We start from the raw sequence: 19,625 nt of genomic DNA on the forward strand, positions 1-19,625 counted from the left end.
CACCCTTATATTGGATGAAGAGGCATTACAGGACTCTCTCAAGTTAACAAAAATTTGTGTTTTTTCCTCCAAAAAACACAGAAGCCTGCAAAGACAGATCCCTGCCCTATGCATCCTTAATTCTGGGAAGTCTAGATGAGTGACTGCTTTATCTTAATCCAAGCCCTGACTTCAGAGATTTCCCCTCAGCTTTAGAGAATATTTGAAAACTGACTCAAGAGGTTTTTAAGACATCAACGGGAGTTTTGAAGGTAATGGAATAAGCCAATTTACAGGAGAAGTGAAATTTTGTGCTGCCCCTTTAAAAGCTTGCTGAGTGGCCTTCTCTTTTATTGGTCCCTGGGCCAAATCCCTGAGGCAACATGGGGGAGAGTTACAACAGAGACTTAAAAGTGAGAGATGAGAGTCATGTTCCCTACAAGTTTCCCAAAGGAAAAGAGCAGCCATTTTTTAATCTCCTGTGGGACCCATGGAGGCTAGAAGGGGAGAGAAGGCATACTCATCCTCCAGGGAATGGAATAAGAATCATTTGGACCTCCAGCCCACTGTTACTTGGTTCTGGATGAGTGGAGTCTAGTCTCAGAATGGAGCTTTCCTGAAGCCTGTTCAACCATATTGGTATGAGCTTTGCTAATACACAAATTGCAAGTAGAGTTCCCTTGCAGCCTTCTCAACTGCCTCAACATAGACCTTGCCTACACCCCAACTGGCAGCTTTGTCTTTGCCCCCAAAAGCCTAATGAGGGGATTAACAATGGGGGCATTTCTTGCATTCAGTTTTCCCTTGCTGCTTGCCTTAGGCTACACCTACACTACAAATCAGGGGCATGATTCTAAGTTCGCATATACGTACTCGCAATAGCTTGATAAGAGCTAGTGCAAGTATAAAAAGTAACACAACCATGGTAGCACAGACAATGGCAGCACAGCTTTGCTGTGCTGAGTACAAACCCACCTCAATCCTGTGGGTACATATTCAAAACAGCTGTCCCTGCCCATGCTATCATGGGTACACTGCTATTCATACTCTCTCTAGCTCTCTCTGAGCTACAGCGAGTATGCCTACAAGAGCTGGGAGTTACACCTGGAGGTCATAATGCAGCTGTATCCTGAGGGAGATGTCACCTACTAAATCCTCCTTGGAAACCCCTTTTTGGGTGGAAGTGGAGTGGGGGGGGGATTGTAACAGTTACAAGGAGAATAACCTTGAAGCCAATGAAGAAACAAAGAGAAATGTAGTTATTTTTTTAAAATCTTGTGAAGCGTCCTGCTACAAAAGAAGACTTTGATTCTGCCATCTGTATAGTTTGGAGGAAAAGAATTCTGGATAGTTCTTCTTGAGGGGCAGTCCTGAGTAAAAGAGCCAAAGATCTTATCTGCCTCCATTTGCTGTGGAGACAGAAAATGGTGAAGATTCTCACATTCAAGGGTAGAAGAATTTAAACTTCTGACTGTGCCCTCTCATACAGATGAAACCTACAGAACATCGGAAAATACTATACATATCAGTTTTGCAGTCAGTGTTTGATAAAAATGTTAAAAACAAAATTAGTTAATGTACCAAATGTTCTGTACTAAAACTGATGTTTTTGTTTCATATTTCAGTAGCTATCACCAGCCAGACAGGGAGTACTAACAATTTAGATAAGGAAGTAGTTCACACAGGAGCTGCAGAGCTCCTGGGGAGCAAGAAATACTTTTGAGAACATGTGCCCATAATAATTTAAACAAACAATTGAGCACCCTGCCGCCGCCACCTCCCACCCATATTAGAACACAAGCATCTAAATTTTATAAATACAATTCTAAAATCAAAAGCAGACTAATACTAAAACCTATCTCATATCAGCTTTTTTGTTTACCAGAGGAGCCCAGTAGGTGTACAGGTACCCTATTTTCAACGCTGGTACAAACTGTGAGCAGGACACGACGAGAAAATAGAGATTCAAGAAAAACTTGAACTGTTCATATAAAACCTAAAATGAAAAACAAAAGAAAAACAGAAAAAATTACTTAAAATTTTATTTCAGGAATGTACATGAAAAAAATTTTACTTTTTCCATAAGTATAACTTCATTATACTGCGTGTTTAATAAAATCAGTTCATTATCACTTTTTATAGGAACCATTATGTACAGAGATAATCATTTAAAATTACTTAAATACTTTCCCCCACAACCCATAAACAGCAGCCATCACAGGCATAACAATCACTGACTTTTCAAGATGTATTATTTTCAATAATCTCTAGTACATCTCCATATATCTAATCTGGATTAAATTAGAGTAAAATGGTTTGCCCTGGAATTAACTCAAACTATCTGCAATCTGTCCTACAGCAACAACATTCAAAAACCAATTATGATTAAGGCATTTTAGTGTTTGTGGTCCAAACTTGAATTAAACTGATTTTTAAAGACAGTAGTTTCTTTTCCTCATGGTATCAATACAAAGCAAAATGAAGGTTGTTTGGGTGATCTAATTTTGCATATCAGTAACTCCATGGTCCCAACACAGGGAGTATGTCAGCATCCTGGCTGAAACACTACTGTGCTCCAAAAAGCTGCAGTAGGCAGAAAAGCCTCTGGGAATAGTTATTAGCTACTATAGGGTACAATAGACCTGAGGTTGCTGATTTATACTGGGAAATGAACATGGTGTTCAGCTACCTTTGTTCCCTCTTTTCAGATTCCCTCTCCAAGCAAATATCTTCATAGGCAGAATAAAGAAATTACATGAGAACAAGACTGTCCAGGGGAGTCATGAGGACATGAAAATTTTATGAGACAGTTTTTGGCCTTGTGTAAATGTAACAAGATGACCATAAAGTAAAATTTAGAAGCTTTAATATTTAGGTCCATATTTATTACAATATACATGATACCACACAGGTTCTCATGAGAAAATATATCAAAGCAATATTTTGAGTGTTTGTTTTATTTTGTTTTTTTGCTCTGCTAAGTCAAAGTAAAACACTGATAATACCTTGCCCGGTAAATTATTCCAAATATATTTATTTTCAGTATGAAACTAATAAACCATACCCATATTTGCCAGTGGCGGGATTGCAAATAGTACAATTACAACTAAGTGACAGACACACAACAACATTATGGAAGTTTCAACAGAAGTCATTCAAGAAGTACAACATTTATTATTAACTTATGAATACTATTAATGCTTACAGAGAAAAGTTACATAAATTATTTACAGTACTGTACAGTGCTGTAATTGTTAAAATGATAAATAGCTATGCTGGAGTGATATTGTGTTTATATTCACAATAAAACATTTTCCTTTGATGTCTAAAATGTTTGAATTATTTCACAAATTAATCTCGGCAGGGTGATTAGCTTTTTTCTTCTCACCAGTGGTTTATTTAAAGTGCCCGTTAGCATAAATTAACAGTTAAAAAACTGCCACTCTTCTTTGAAAGAAAAAAAATCAAAATAGGATTCCTACTGTGCAATTATAAAACATTTCAAAGTACCATATCTTCTTAGGAAAAGAATCTGAACTGTGCTATCTCCCTCAACAGGTAACTGCAAAATATGGCTCACCTTTACAGGGATCAGGAACATGCCTTGTGACAGTCTTAGTAATATACATATATATTTTTAACCACAACAATCAATAGCTTACCATATACTTAATGAACTTTGTGACCCTTATGAAAGTATACACTGTGTAACTAATCTGAGTATTTAATAATTTAAGCCAAGGAAGAAAAAATTGGACTGATTCAATAAAGAGAATATTTATCTGCATGAGGTAATTGACATTTTATTACTCTGACAAAAGATGGGTCTTAATTATGGAGCCATTACTTTTTTGAGTTTTAATAAAGAGACATATTGGATATCAAGCATTTGCCAGCTACTGGATGAATATGGTTAGAGGTATAGGCTCAGTATAAAACAGGTATTATTACTTAAATTCAAAGGACAAAACATTTCTGTATTGAAACCTACAAGACAATTTGTTATACAAAAAAGGACTCCGTACAAATGAAAAATGTATTAGTTAAAGCTTAACATCCTTTACTTTAGTCACTGAAACATTTCTCTTCAAAAGTTGTATTTTCAGCAAAACTGATAAGAAATTAAAAAAAAACACTGAAACAGCTACTCAAAACATTTGTAAAGTCAATTGGTAATTTATGCAAAGAATGAACACTGAAGGCAAAGAATTCACTGAAATCAACTCTGTTAAATAACAAAAAACAATAAAAAAGCCACACTGTGACCTTTGTTTTTAAATAAAATGGCAAACATTCCAGTCTACAATAACAAAATGTACTTAAAAGGTGCATTCAACGTATAAAATAATTCTATACTTTAAAACCACAATATGCAAAAACAGATCTGAAAAGACAGCACATTAATTTTAAACTAGATCTTGTTAACATTGTCCTTAAAATAATTTAAGAGCAACCAAGCCCTGTTATTTAAATGGAACATTTTTCACTATTTTATTTATATTTATTATATGTTATTATACGCACTCACTGCTGTTAAAGACTTCTGCATAAGAGCATGAACCTTCAGCTGTTTATTCCTCATTTAAAGTCAACCCTCTGTGACAAAATAATCATTTCCACACAATCAGCTGTGGTACCAGAGAGGATTATAACTTCTAGTGAGGAATAAAGAAATGCAAAAGAACATTTATCCCTGAATTTTAGAGAGCTGCATGGAATTCTAGCTACATGACTCATTGAATTACATGCAAATTGCACTTCTATAATCTGTGCCACTCTGAAAATACAGTGAGATTAGAAACAAAAAGTCTTACACTCATGTAAGGGTCATCACTAATAAAGAGAATGAGAAATTAAATACAGAAAGTATGAAGTAGGTAAGAATATCTATTTCTTCAGACTTTTTTTTTTTTTTTGTTAAGATACCATAAGGGGCATAAACTAAGCCCACTTTAAAGCAATTATTAGTAGCCTTACCCCAGGTATAAATGTAAAGAAATTGTATTTTTGATTTTTTATAGCATTTCTTGGATATTTTTCTTCACATTTTTCAGGACATCCAAGCCATACTGTACGAGCTTTTAGCTCTTTCTTTCTTCGGCAAATGTTTATGAGCCAGTCACAGCAACTGTAAAGAACAAGAAATATTTGGTTTAATTTTTAAAAAAGCTATTCTATGCATTATACCAATATTTTCAAACCTGGAAATCTGAAGTTAGGAGAATATATTTAGGCCCTCAGGTTTGAAATTTTGGCCTATGTCTATATCATAAATAAAGAGTTGGTGGTTTCAATTCTAGTGCAGGTGCAGAGTATTTCTAATACTTAGCCTTACCTGTAAAAATTATGTGTTGCTGCTATCACCTTCTTAACAGCAGGCTTTTCAAGATAAATCTGTTTATCTGTTACTCACTTTCCCTCAGGGAAATGAACTCTAGATTTTGATTTTTAAAAACTGATCTTTTTGCTGTAATTGAAATACAGCTTAGTTACGGTCTCTGCTGAGATTTTTACTCATTCATGCTGCTACACATATTCCTTAAATATATAAATATATATATATATATATATGTCTTTTTATTTTTTTTAAGTCTAAATGTGACAGATCATATGACCCGAGCCACGAACAAGTACGGCTCACTGCTAGCAGGTTTAGAAGTCCAACTGACTGATGAACCCAGGCTTTTTGTTTTTGTTTAGAAACCAGACTGAATTAAGCAAAAATGGTAGCTTTGAGCATCCAAAGTATAACCATAAAAAACAGGGCTTTTCCAGATGGTATTCTCCTCTTCTTCTAATGGCAGCCACCCTCAACTCTTCAGAGGACAGTAATTTTTTAGTGTGCTGGAGTAATTACTTCACCACAGCTGTCTCAAACCTAATACCCTAAAAATCCCTTCACTTAATTAATGCAGTTGTGTCTTTCCTTCATTCAGTCTCAGCTCTCTCCCTGCCAATTGCTGGCTATGTTCCATACTAGCCAACTTCTAACCTGGAATACAACAACATATTCCCACACAAAACAACTGCATTAAAATGGAGTTAAGTTACTGATATGGACTCTCAAGGGTAAAACACATTAAAGGTACATTGTAGTAGGAAATTCAGTTTTATATTACATTTAAAAGAAATCCTAGCATGTTAAAGTAGGCATGTACAGTAAGGTATCTAAACAACCTTAACTCTGCCTTGGAATGATGGTATGCAATAACCAGATGATTACAATCAAGACATTTTAGTGTTTGCTTTCCCAGATTAAATTAACCTAATTTTTAAAACATATTTTTTCACCTCATGGTATTTCTAACAAAGCAGGGGGTCAAGGTTGCTTGTGTGCATTTTTGAATTTCTTTTAAGGTCTTGTCTGCATGGTGAGTTAGTGCACAGCAGGCTGGGGAGCAAATCTACAGCACTCCAGCATGGCACACACTACTTGACTGTGTGAAACCTGCTACCATCCACTGAAAGTTCCTTCCTGTGCTTTGTTTACAGTACGGAACTTTAGTGAGCAGCAACAGAGTCCATACAGACAGCGTATGACACGCTGGAACACTATAGATTTACACCCAATTGCTGTGCAGTAATTTATTGTTTAGATATCCCTAAGTATAATCTTAACTCTGAATTATCTTGGTCTAAAATACTTGGTTTGGGGAGCATTACAACATCCCAGTAATGTGTTTTACACTTAAAATGAAATTAAAGTTGCAAGTACAGCTAAGTAATTTAACTGAGCTTTTTCTTCCGCAATTTCCATAGTTTTTTTTAATTATTAAAAACTCCAGACCGTGTGTGCATGCATATAAAACTTTAAAGAGCACATTCACTGGTATACCAAAGCAACCAGGGAACACCAGTGTTAAGCCTAGGTATAAGCTTCTCTTATTCACTACAGTAGAGCAAATTCACCCAAGTGTTCTAGCAAACTTGACCTTTAATTCTCAATTGCCTTATTAGTTTAGAGGGCTATGTTAGTGAGACTAGCCCTGTGAACGTGAGGCAGGGGAGAGTCCAGTTCCCGAATCCCAATGTCTGTGAGCGATAAGGGCTCCTCCTGAGCTCCTATCTTGGATCCCTGGCAATGCTGTGCCGCAGGGCAAAAAGGAGCCAAGGCAGCAGTGACAGGAGAGAGAAACCTTCATGCACCAATGCCCAAGCCAAAATGCCCAAGCCAATCTTTAAGTGCAAAACAACTCAACCTTGACTATGGAGACGTGGCCAGCACCTCCATAATTATAAAACAAACACTAATAAAAATTTCTTATGGAGAATAACAGTGGTAATTAAAAAAAAAATCTGACCTCTATAGGGAGTTCTCCATTCAAGAGGGAACTGCAGAGGGCAGATGAGGTAGGGGAGAGGGAGAAGGCTGGTAAGGTTTCTCCCCTGACTCAAAAGGAGTGCATATTGAAAGTGAGATCCTGCGGCGAAAAAGGCAACATGAAGGTTCAATATAGGAGATGACCTTCTAACCTCAGTGGAGGACGATGGGCCTCGTCTAAACATATTAAACAGTGCACATGAGCATTTCATTCTGGATGGAAGGACGAGTAGGAGGGATGTAGTTTTTTAGGTTGATGCCAGCCCTGGAGGGAAAAAAAGAGTCCAGTTTCCTGAGAAGAAGGGGTACTGAACTAAGGCTAAACTAAATTATACAGGATGGAGGAGAAGATCTGCTAAGTAGAAAAGTAGGAAGGTTCCTAATGTTCTTTGCCATAGAGAAGAAGGAACTAAGGTCAGGGCAGCACTCCATACACATGGGGATACTCTGCTCTGGGACTCAATACTAGGGAGTGCCATATCCCTTAAGATGGAATGCACAAAGACCCAGGAAGAACTTCAGTTTACTTGCAAGTAGCTTTTAAGATGCCATATAAGCGTCTTTTATAGAACTGGACCATGTTTTAAGAAACATCTATGCAGTAAACTTACCAGACTCAGTGATGTGACACCTAGTTCTCTCTCCCACGCATAGCAATAATATAAATCATTTTGTGATATTTAGCTAACTGAGCAGTACAAAACCATTGATATTAGGAAGGACACAAACCTCAGTAAGGTAATTGCACATAGAAATTTGGTTTTTTACATTGACCGTCCGAAGGCATGACCATGCACAGCTCCCAGTGGCCGTGGTTCGCCGCTCCCGGCCAATGGGAGCTGCGGGAAGTGGCGTGGGCCGCAGGGACATGCTGGCCGCCACTTCCTGCAGCTCTCATTGGCTGGGAACGGCGAACCACAGCCACTGGGAGCTGCAGGCAGCTGTGCCTGCAGACGGTCAATGTAAACAAACTGTCTCGCAGTCTGCCACTGGATTACCCTGACGGGCCGCATTTGCCTACCACTGCCTTATGGCATTTACAAAAAGAATTTTAAACTACTGGGGAAGCACAGTACCAATATACAAGAAGCAGGGAGGACTGACCATTTTTCTGGATGGGATGCATCCCATCCAACGAATTGATAGACCTTTCCATTTAAGGTCCAGGTACACTTATGAATGAAACTGAATGTAGTTGGCCTTATAATGTTGGAACTGATAAGGACAGAGAGTTATTTTAAGACCAAAATCTAAATTAAAATGGAGCTAAGGTTGAGAGCATTTACCAGTAATTTCAACAGTAAACCCATTAGAGGGACGTTGGAATTATCCCAAAAACAAGCAGTACAAACAAAGGAAATTCAGAAATAAGGCTACATTTAAAGAAATCCTAACACATTAAATGTATGGAAATACATACTTCTGCACAAAAATAATCTTTACTTTGCTGTGATTGTTGACACCATGCTGTGTCCATACATTTATTCTTTGTGATCCCAGACTAGATTAAATGTCTAAAGACAATAGATTCTTTCATATTTTTTCCCTCATGGTGACACTACAGGGCAGAGTTAAGTTTGATTACCCCTTTTTACTGTGTACTTCCATATTTACAGCTGGATTTTTGTTAAGAGTGTAGTGCTATTGGGGTGATTGTATTTTTTACCTTTATATGCTATTTAAGTAATGGCAAAATATCATCCTGCTTTAGAAATCAAAATAAATACTACTTGCTTAGACTGAAAAATGCTAGGGCCAGCCCTGATCTATAGAGTCTTGCTATGAGTGCTGGAGGATTGAACTAGATGACCTCTTGAGGTCCCTTCCAGTCCTATGATACGATGATACAAAACCATTAGGGGAGATCCTAAGACAACACGGACTGCCATGCCATCAATAAAACAAAGCTCTACAATCCTCTGTGTTCCAACAAAGACAATGCTATTTCCTTGGTCCAATGGAAAACAGAATATCGATGAAAGACAGCTAGCTCATGCTCACTCTGTGTAAAACTGACATGGACCTCATTTAAGGAAATGGTGTGTAGATAGTGACTGGCACATTAGAAATCTTATATAAATAGAAGGCTGAAAATCATAAATGAGCAGACACACATAATATTGATTATCATTTTACGTTGAATTAAGAGGTGTCCTTAAGTACCTGAGTAAGAAAACATACAATACTCAATACTAAAACTATACTATTGGTCTACATGTTGGAAAACCGTGTAATTAATGCTATTATAGAAATGATTATATATAATATGGGAAAAGAAAGGAATTTCAGCTTTTGACTGCATTTCTGCTGATGCAGCTCTTCAGAACTTAACTGAAACAGCTTGAGAGTTGTGTGAAACCTGATTTGTGTCTTGCTTTGTAAAACCTTCATCTGTGTAAATAGCAGGGTGAAACAGAATGTCTTGAGGGAATTGTTTACTTCTGGTGCCAAGACAAACTAACAAGTAAAAAACAAAGGCCACAAAAACAGACCAGTAAGATAAAAACAACTGGATGGAGCCAGTAGGATTAACAGCAGATAGAAGTAGACAAATAAAAGTAAGTTTTAGTAGGGTAAGCAAAAATGTATTAGTTTAGGTTAGTTATTGTGATTTATGCATAAGAACATTTTAGCCAGGTGTTCAGAATAGATAGCTACAGAAATGAGGTAACTTGGGAACTGAATCAGGGCAAAGTTATGGAACAAGGTGACTGACCAGGGCCAAACAGAGTGGGGGCCAGGAGGGCCATTTGGCCTGGACCTCAAGCTCAAAAGGAGCCTCAGATTTAGACACTTGTTAATTTTTTGGCATTTGATAAGTTTTGCAACTTGTTTTATTGCACATCCCCATCGGACCAAAACGAGACACACTCTCAGCTTAGAGCTGCAAATTTAAGCACATAAGAGATGTAATTTGGTAAAAGACAATTTTTTTGCACAGAAAGAGTCTAGAAAAGCATTTGTTAAATAAATATTTAAATTATGTTTCACTGTTTTTTTGATGCCTTATTTTGTTTTCATGTGCCGTCATTTTTTATTTTTATTATGGCTAGGGGCCTCAAAAGCTGGAAGAGGCTCGGGCCTCTCTGGACCTCTGAGAGAACCTGTGACTGACAAGAGAGTGGAGAAGACACAGGCAAAGAACACAGTAGAGACCAGAGATTTGAAAAAGTCACCCTGTCCCCAGTAGAGGTAACTTGATCAATTATTTCTCTTGCCTTCTTTTTTTGCATGTATCTGTGATTCATGGGTGGTGACAGTACTGTCGTAAAACATACAAAATAAATGCTACAAGAAACTGTTTAAGCTTAAATTGGACTGGATCTCATTTGTCACCCAACGTGTGATTAAGGCTGAGTCAGCATTAAACTGTATTTCATTCACACTGTACCCAACTTAGGTTACAGTGCACGAACTTTACCAAAACAGACTGATGCTGTAGGCGTGAGTCTTCCAGAGCCACACTAGCTCACACGTTATGGGAGAGTCCCATTATATTGGGCAACTCTCCAAATCACAGAAAGCTTGGTTCTCTAGAGCAGTACTTACAGCCAAACAACTCATATTGCTTAAATGGAAGAGCAGGTTGCCTCTAGGGATAGAAGCTTGGCACAGCAGCTTGACTGACCTGGCAGCTAATGAGCAGGTAATGTTTCAAGAGGGGCCTCAGACAAATTTTAAAAGATTTGGTTTAATTTTTTTAGAAATCTTTGATTAACATCTAGAGGATGGAAACAGATCTCTCTCCTTTCCCCTTTCTGCCCCGCCTTCCTTCCTTTCCCTCCTTTCTTTTGTCTTTTTTTCTCCTTTTATTTTTCAAAAAACTAATCAATAAAATATAAATAATTTGACAATAAACTGATTTACACCAACAACGCAAGTCATACCTATCACCCCACTTTTCCAAGTTATTTAAAAAGACACTGCTGTGCCCTCTGAAATATTTACTCAAGAGAGTAAGTCTAATTTTGGACAAGGAGTAAATCTAGCTTTTGAAACATGAAAATTTATACAGGGGTTTAGAGAATATGCTAACAAACAAGAAGTACTTTAGTATAGAAGCACAGCTGATGAGTTTACAGATAAGTACATTACAATGATTAAGATTCAGAAAACGTCACAAGTGAAGGATAAGAGAATAAGATGATAAAAAATGCATCATGTTTACTATTTCCATGCTAGTGGGAAGGGACAAATGATTTGCTTTCTGATCACCCCTATTCCTTATAGTTTTCCAGCAACAGTTAGTATGGAGTGATGAGACACCTTTCTCTGAATAATACCTTCTTCAAAGAAATGCATATACCCAAGGGACAAAATTAGAGCACAGTCCCACATTACAGGATATGAAATTTGTTTTGTTACATTCCAAGAGAACACTTTATGGCAAACAGTAATTTTGTGCATGGAGAGATGAACAGATAAGCCACTAGGACTAATAGATGAAAACACTCAGTTTTTTAACTGGCCTTCAAGTTTGTATCGTGTGAATCAATTCTCGAAGTTAGTCTGTAAAAACCACTGTACCTAATCTGGTGTTCAACCTCATTTCTAGATGTATAATTTCTTCTGATGTTAAAGCCTTTTTGCTACCCCCGGTATCCTATGAAGCAACTGAATTATTCCCTTTCTTGCTACAGAGCATTTGAGCAGGAGGAAGCTCTCAAACTACTTATTTGAATTATATGATAGGAAAAAGGATAGCTGAAGGCAGTCACCATAATGACCATCAGCTTGGTAAATACTGAAAAGTACAGACACAGGAATGAAGTTTGTGACTGGGAAACAATTGAGATACCTCTGATAACAAGTATTGATTGGCACATAGAGATAAGCATGCTTTAAGCCTTCAGATGCATGAAAGTCTCAGCTGATGGAAATTATTATGGATTTGCCAGTTCCATTTTGAAATGTTTCTGGAACAAATGAGTTTTACTACTTTGGGACTAAGTCAGTCAGTCTCTGTGCAATTTATAACCATAACAGGAATCCCTATCAGTTCATGTGTAGACTTTAAGATGTCCATCTTGTCATCATGAGTCCTGAGTAGTTTAGGAGTACATTTAACTCAGACTTCTATGCATGTCAAAATCCATCAGATCTTTGAGGAAATTTACAGTCTGTCAAAACCTGACAGTATTCAAACATTAAAAAATTCATATTTAATAAGTGCTAAAATTAACATCCTACGTCATCAGAAATTTTGAGCAGTAGATCTCATCAAGGGCTCATCAGTTAAACAACTAGGCCAAGTCATTTTCTAATATTAATGTATTTGATTACTTACATACGAACTGCTGGCAATCTCATAACATTAATTTTTAAGCGAAATTCCTGATTAAACAGCAGGGCTGGCTCCAGGCACCAGCTGAGCAAGCTGGTGCTTGGGGCGGCAGATTGTTTGAGGTGGCATTCTGCCCAATCCTAGGGCAGCACGGCCGCTTTTTTTGTTGTTGTTGTTCTTGTTCCGCTCCGGCCGCCCTGTAGGGGGCGGCGGCGCGGAGAACTAGAGCGCCCTGCAGGGCAGTCCTCTTTCTTCCCTCCCCGCTGACCCGAGCGGAGCCCTCGCGGCAGGCGGTGGCGCAGCAGGAGGGGCCGCGTGGCAGCGCCCCTGCTGTAGCCCTGGCCGCCCCCTTCTCTCTCTCACCCGCCTGCTTCCTCCCCCTCCCCCCGCCGTCCCCCTGTACCCGCGCTCCGGCCGCTCCGCAGGTTTTTTTGTTTTTGTGTTTTTTGCTTTGCCGTTCTGGCCGCCCCGTTTTTTTTTTTGCTTGGGGCAGCCAAAAAGCCAGAGCCGGCCCTGTTAAACAGAGATCCCCACTGTAATCAAAGACTGATTCCTGATATTGGTATTTTTGTTTATCTGACCTCTGTAAAGACCTACATACTAAATACCTAAATACTCCCAGGAATGAAAAACAACTAAAAGGTTTTGGCGTCCAGGAGACACCAAATATAAAACACAATTTTAAATAACAAAAGATGTTACATGCTATAAGCTAATTATGAAGACACAGGAAACCTTTTCTTTAAGGTTTAGCTATGAATTTTACCATCTGGCTACAAATTTTAGTAACAAAATTAGGCAAATGTAAAAAAAAGATGAAAGACAGAAGTGTACCAGTTGTGTCAATACAAAAACTACAATAAACAGACGGGTTGTGACAGAAGGAGTTTCCTTTAGGTATGTCCATTAACTGTCTTTTTTTAAAACCCAGTTCATAAAATTATACTGCTTTGTCTGAAGAAATAAAAAAATAAATTCCCCACAGCACTCACTAAATGCTATATTTAAAAATAGCAGCAAATGTTAAAAAGGCTCTCTACTATTTCACATACTAAATGTGTTTCTCTAAGTCAAAAGCTAAAATCCAACTCTACATCCCTAATGCAACAAGTTTATTTTCTTCTCATTACTTTTACTGTACAAGCTTACTTGTCAGTAGCTTTTTCAAAACAGCATTTTTATCAAAATAGAAAGATAACATAAAAGCTCTGCATAGTTTGCAAGGGTTAGCTATTCCTTATTAGGTTTTAAGTAGCAGAAACTACTTCTCCAAAGAAAACATACTGTAATTATTGTACTCAACAGGTAGCTTCAGTAATCAGGCCAAAAGCAACACAGTCGTCATGTCATTCTTAAAAGATCAGCATTTTCCCATGCTTCTGCATAACAAATGCGTTGCAGATTAATTGAAAGTGTACAGGCCATCTTAGAGCCCAAATTAATCCGAGCATTTGATATCCCCTTCACTTCATATGGAAATGCCATTCAATGGCACCATTTTCATAGGGACAAAGTGTTTTTTGATAACAAGTGGAATGTAAATCTCATGAGAAAGAAATCAATCCAGCCCAAAGAACTCCAGTGTATTGATTTATGTGCATTATAATTTCACAAGCTTGAAGAGAATTTGTAAGTTAAGGGGAAAATGATTACATCCACAAAACGTCTGCTATATCACTGTTTTCTTTTTAACGGTATTATGAAAAAAGAAATAAGCAAAAGTTATACTGGTTACATTACGGTCTACGGGGGGAAAAGCGCATTTAAATCATGAACTGCGTTGCAAGTGGGAAAGGCAAAAATTCATCTTCACAACAGGCAAATTTCCTAATAAAGTACATTATTCTATTCTGGTCAGAGCTCTTAGCAACATCTGTACTGTAGTTAAAAGGTTGTCCAAGGGTTTCCAAAGCACAGGGACTTATTCATATGCATTTAACTTAGTCAAACTTTCACATTTGTTCTCTGCTAGAGTGATATTTTTGAAAGTTTGAGCAAAAACAGTTCAGACATTTTCAAACAAGACAATAGTAATCAACGACTTTTGACATACAAAAATGTTTGCATTTTTAAGAAGCCCCTTATTTTAAACATCAAGAGTTTAAAAATCATGAGGTGGAGCCCCAAAATTATGAAATTTAAAAAAAAAAATTGGTCTGTCTTCTCCCTTTTGAACTCCCCATACCCACCTCAAACTTGTATGTGACAATTTTACAGAGTTGCTAGATCTCACCAATTGACAGTGACCAAAGTGATTTTGGTCCCTATGGTAGGGGCTCTCACTAGAGTACACAAATGAAATCAGGGCCCCATTGCGCTAGGCATCATACAAATACATAGTAAGGGACAGCCTTATTGTTTTACAGTTGGGTCTGCCACTCTCTGGACACAGGCAAAAAAATCTCTAACACTTTGATCTCCATCGTAAACACAGTTAATGTTTGCAATACCTTATTCTTAAAGGGACAACTCACATTAACCAAATCAAAATAATAATGACCCTGACCCTACTGCAGGGTGTGTCTGCAACAGTAGTGGTACAAGTATCAGAGGGGTAGCTGTGTTAGTCTGAATCTGTAAAAAGCAACAGAGGGTCCTTTGGCACCTTTAAGACTAACAGAAGTATTGGGAGCATAAGCTTTCCATAAGCTTATGCTCCCAATACTTCTGTTAGTCTTAAAGGTGCCACAGGACCCTCAGTAGTGGTACAGTAATTCCTAAGTATCTAGTAGTGTGCTGGTGTACCACTTACTCAAAGGCAATTGTTGTAGACACTCTTAGCACTAGGCATTCCAGGCACTAGCATTCTGTGGGTTCCTATATATATTCACAGATTCTGATGAAGTAAACAAGGATTGCTTTGTTAGGGCTGCCAAAAATAAGAAATACAAATATTCTAGGCACAATTTCTTAAAATGTCACAAAGGATAAACCAACTAACTCAGATTCCAAAAGGGCAGCCCATTATGCATTAGAAAGTAGGGCCTCCTTAGTACTAATGCCAAGGATACTCCCTCCTGGAAAGGATCATGAGCTGGCCTGCAAATACCCCAGCCAGAATTCAGTTCTTTTGTTAGTCTCGTTTGAACCAGTCAGTGCACTACCTGTTTGTCGGATACTGACTATGCACTTATTACAGCCAGTGCTGGCCCCCTTGCCAGCAACAGGCTATTTTTCTCAATCCAGTTATCCAGCCTACACTCTGCATCCAACTCCAAGGCTGTCCATTATCCAGCCTACTGTTGTCTCCCACTAGGGCCTGCTCCCTGCCCCTCAATTTTTTTTGGGGGGAGGGGGGGTGGGGGGGGGGTATTGAAAACTTTGTTTTACTAAAACTGAAAAAAATCCAAAGGCACTAAAGTTCTCAATCAATATGATCAATATTCTACTGGCACAGTACATAAATGCATAAAACTGAGTGCTCAAGAAGGTAGAACAAACAAAACAAAAACACTTCATAAAATATTTCCCACACACACATATATGCAATAGCCCTCACAAAAATGTCTAAACCATTTTGGCTCAATCTTTCAAAAAATTCATCTGAAAGACAAAGCTTGGAAATTTTCAGCCCAAAACGTGAATGTCACTTAAGTGTATGAACAGCTATAATAAAGGGTTAGAATGTAAACTGTTATATAACTTTATAGTGTGAGTGGTATTATTATTTAGCATGGTTCAAAATCATCATCAGAAATTCTGCAAGCTGTTATATGCTGGTGAACCCTTCACCCATACAGAGCCTTCATGAAGTTACCAGAGCTCCATACAGCCACAGGGATCTGCCCCACACAGCAAATTGCACACATGGAAAAAGGGTTTTACTATAAACAAAGTGACATAGCATAGAATGGATACAATGTTGTAATTTACTGATGGGACTCCACCAAAGTCTGGCATAAGAATTCAGCACCAGAGGTTTATAAATAACAGTAAAGTAACAAGAGCTAATTCTACTTTAGTCACGCCAGGGACATCAGTTATATGTACAGTAACTCCTCATTTAACGTTGTCCCACTTAACTTTGTTTCAATGTTACGTCCCTGCTCAATTAGGGAACATGCTCATTTAAACTTGTGCAACGCTCCCTTTAACGTTGTTTGGCTGCCTGCTTGTAAGATTCTCTGGAAGAGCAGCAACTTCACAAGGGATCATTGCACAAGTTCCACTTCTCCGCCTCCTCCCCCTCCCTCCCAGCGCTTCCCCCACCCTTGTCAGCGCTTAAGACTTTCTGTGAGGGATGGGCAGGAGCGGGGAAGCCCCGTGTCACCATTCCTCCCCTTCCCTCCCAGAAAATCCTAAGCCCTGCTAAACAGCTGAGAGGGAGGGGGAGGAGTGGAGAGGCAGGATTCCCTGCTCCTGCCCCTCCCTCCCTGAAAATCCTAAGTGCAAAGTGCTGGGAGGGAGGGGCAGGAGCGGGGAAGCTGCGCATCTCCACTTCTCCCCCTCCCTCCCAGAAAATCATAAGCACTGCTACACAGCTGTTTGGCGGCGCTTAGGACTTGGGGGGTGGGGGAGGGATGTGGCGTGCTCCGGAGTGGAGGTGGAACGGGGGTGGGAAGAGGTGGGCCTGGAGTGGAGCGGGGACAGGAAGAGGCAGGCCTGGAGCATTCCTGGCAAAATCCAAGCCTGCTCTCCAGGGAAGCTGCTGCTGCAAAGGTGCTTCCTAGCGTCCTTGCCTGCAGTAGGCTGAGCCTGTGTGGGGTAATCCAGGGGCACTTCCCAACCACAGTACAGTACAATACAGTATACAGTATAATGCCTTTTGTCTGCCCCCAAAAAATTTCCTTGGAACCTAACCCCCGGCATTTACATTAAAACTTACGGGACAATTGGATTTGTTTAACACTGTTTCACCTATAGTTGCATTTTTCAGGACCATAACTACAACATTAAGTGAGGAGTTACTGTACCTTTTATTTGAAATGTTAACTTATAATTCATTAATTTACTTTTCCTTTTCACCAACATCAGTCAAATCTAGGTATTACTCACTGTTAGAAAATTAGTATTAACACTGTCAGAGACATCACTGAAAATATTAAAACTCTACCTGGAGAGAAGATTGTAACTGGAAGTGAGGACCAGCACTGAATACTGCCCATTCTGGGCTCCTTGACAGGTGTAAGCATGAGGTTAATCTGTTTTAGGGGAAAGCACTACATTTTTGTAGGCTGATTTAAGAAAAAAGGAAGGTGCACAGCAGCAGCTGTTTGAAATGTTATATTAAGTTCCAGGGTGGCAGTAACCGATTGACAGAAAACAGATGAGGTGGTCAAAAATGTGCATAATAAATAGAATTTATCACATGAATATCACCACATCAATTTTATGCACATACATATGCACACATAATATCATGTATACATACTCACACACACACACACACACACGGACATCCATAACTAAAAGTATTTAATTTATTCTATGATATAACAAATAGCAGCATGCAACAAACCTGGCACAAAGGAATTTCCATCCACCACAGATAAACCATTCTAAGCCTCTCTTTCTGTGAGAAACTCTGGCTCTTGGTAAAGTATGGTAATCACTTTCATCATTTTCAAAGCCTTCTTCCGACATCATTAGTGGCATTTCATCCAAATGGGAGGATTCATCTTCCACTTGGTACCTGCTGAAGTTAAATAAATAAGAGCACTAAACAAAGGTAGATGGTATAATAGTGGTATATTGACTATCAATGAAATTCTGAAGATTGGTCTTAAATCCAAGGGACATGTTTCAGATTTCACTATATTGGAGATCTATAATAAAAAGTAATTTCAATCTTAGCATATGACACATGTGTGTTCGACACACTCACACAAATCAAATGTTTGCCCTGTTTTGGTTTGAGTTACACTATCTGTCTTGTAAGGAACATTTCACATTGGTCAGCAATCACCTTGGTTTTATAAACTGTTGTAGGCAGAATGTCTTATCCATAGTTTGCTAAACACTGTATAAATATGCAGAACTGCATAAATAAAAATGTTTAATACTTCAGACATCCAACTTCATACTTTCAAAGGCCAATTTAAAAATGTGTTATACTGTATAATTTTTTATGTTCAACAATCCTGTCAATAGCATCAATTTAGTAGGTAAAAATTCAGAGGAAATGCAAATAGTGGCATTCAGTTATGTGTCAGTGTAGACTACAGTGTCAGAAAAGGAATCTCCCTCCCTTCTCATTTAATTTCCTTATAACCTCATTAGCTGCTTTCCTGATACACCCCTTTCTGCTCTTTCAAGTGCAAGTAGAAGCACTTCATTAGCATGCAACTTATACTTCCATTGGTACCTTTGTCTCTGGACCACAATTTCTACATACCATATCAATTCAGTATCATTACCTGTAGTAAATACATGCATCTTATTTTAAGTCTTGAAAGGTTGCAAAGAAAAGTAAAGTCATTTTGCAATAGCCGGTGAATAACAATAGACACCCCTATGCCGTCTATCACAAAAGTACACTAGGCAGATTATGGTCCTTTCTTTAATAGGCATTGAATGACACAAAAAAGTTATATTAAGGCAGAACACTGACTCTTGTACCCAGATATCAAAGAGGTTTTGTACTTTGAAAGATTTTGCTCCATTTTCATTACCTTTTCATTGGTGTGAAAATAAGAAAAATAGTGTGACACATCCCAAATTATAACTCAATCTTTTTTTGATTAATCTAATCCCTCGTTTTACAAAATTGCCTTTATAAATTATAGTATTCAAATAACTAGATAATCTTCTTAAATACACAGACACTAGTAATTCTAACCAACATTAATGTCAGCCTTCAACATGTATGGTAGGAGTACACACAGTATATAATCAAAAGATACTGTAATTTCAAACTAGCAGGTTCCATGGATGTAATGACCAACAGAGATTGGATGAAGGAATGCTTACAAACTATAAGGCAAATTACTGTCAACTGCTTTAGCATCTTAAGTAGAAGCCAAACACAACTAAATTTGTAAATGATACTGCTTGGCATTGTACGCTGATTTCAATGACAAAAGTTAACTTGTAGTATTGAGT

At 38.2% G+C, this 19,625-nt stretch overlaps 1 protein-coding gene across 2 annotated transcripts in view; it reads right to left on the minus strand.

Moving 5' to 3' along the window:
* Nucleotides 1-19,625, minus strand: part of ATP9B (ATPase phospholipid transporting 9B (putative)) — a 292,155-nt gene that overhangs the window by 240,017 nt on the left and 32,513 nt on the right. For both annotated transcript variants that reach the window (XM_034762489.1, XM_034762491.1), the window contains exons 2-4: nt 18,043-18,219; nt 4,957-5,107; nt 1,862-1,975 (exon numbers count right to left, since the gene is read on the minus strand). In XM_034762489.1, coding sequence (XP_034618380.1) covers nt 1,862-1,975; nt 4,957-5,107; nt 18,043-18,219 — 442 coding nt within the window. The remainder of the gene's footprint in view (nt 1-1,861; nt 1,976-4,956; nt 5,108-18,042; nt 18,220-19,625) is intronic.

The sequence above is a fragment of the Trachemys scripta genome, chromosome 2, assembly GCF_013100865.1.
Source record: "Trachemys scripta elegans isolate TJP31775 chromosome 2, CAS_Tse_1.0, whole genome shotgun sequence".
NCBI classification, from domain to species: domain Eukaryota; kingdom Metazoa; phylum Chordata; order Testudines; family Emydidae; genus Trachemys; species Trachemys scripta.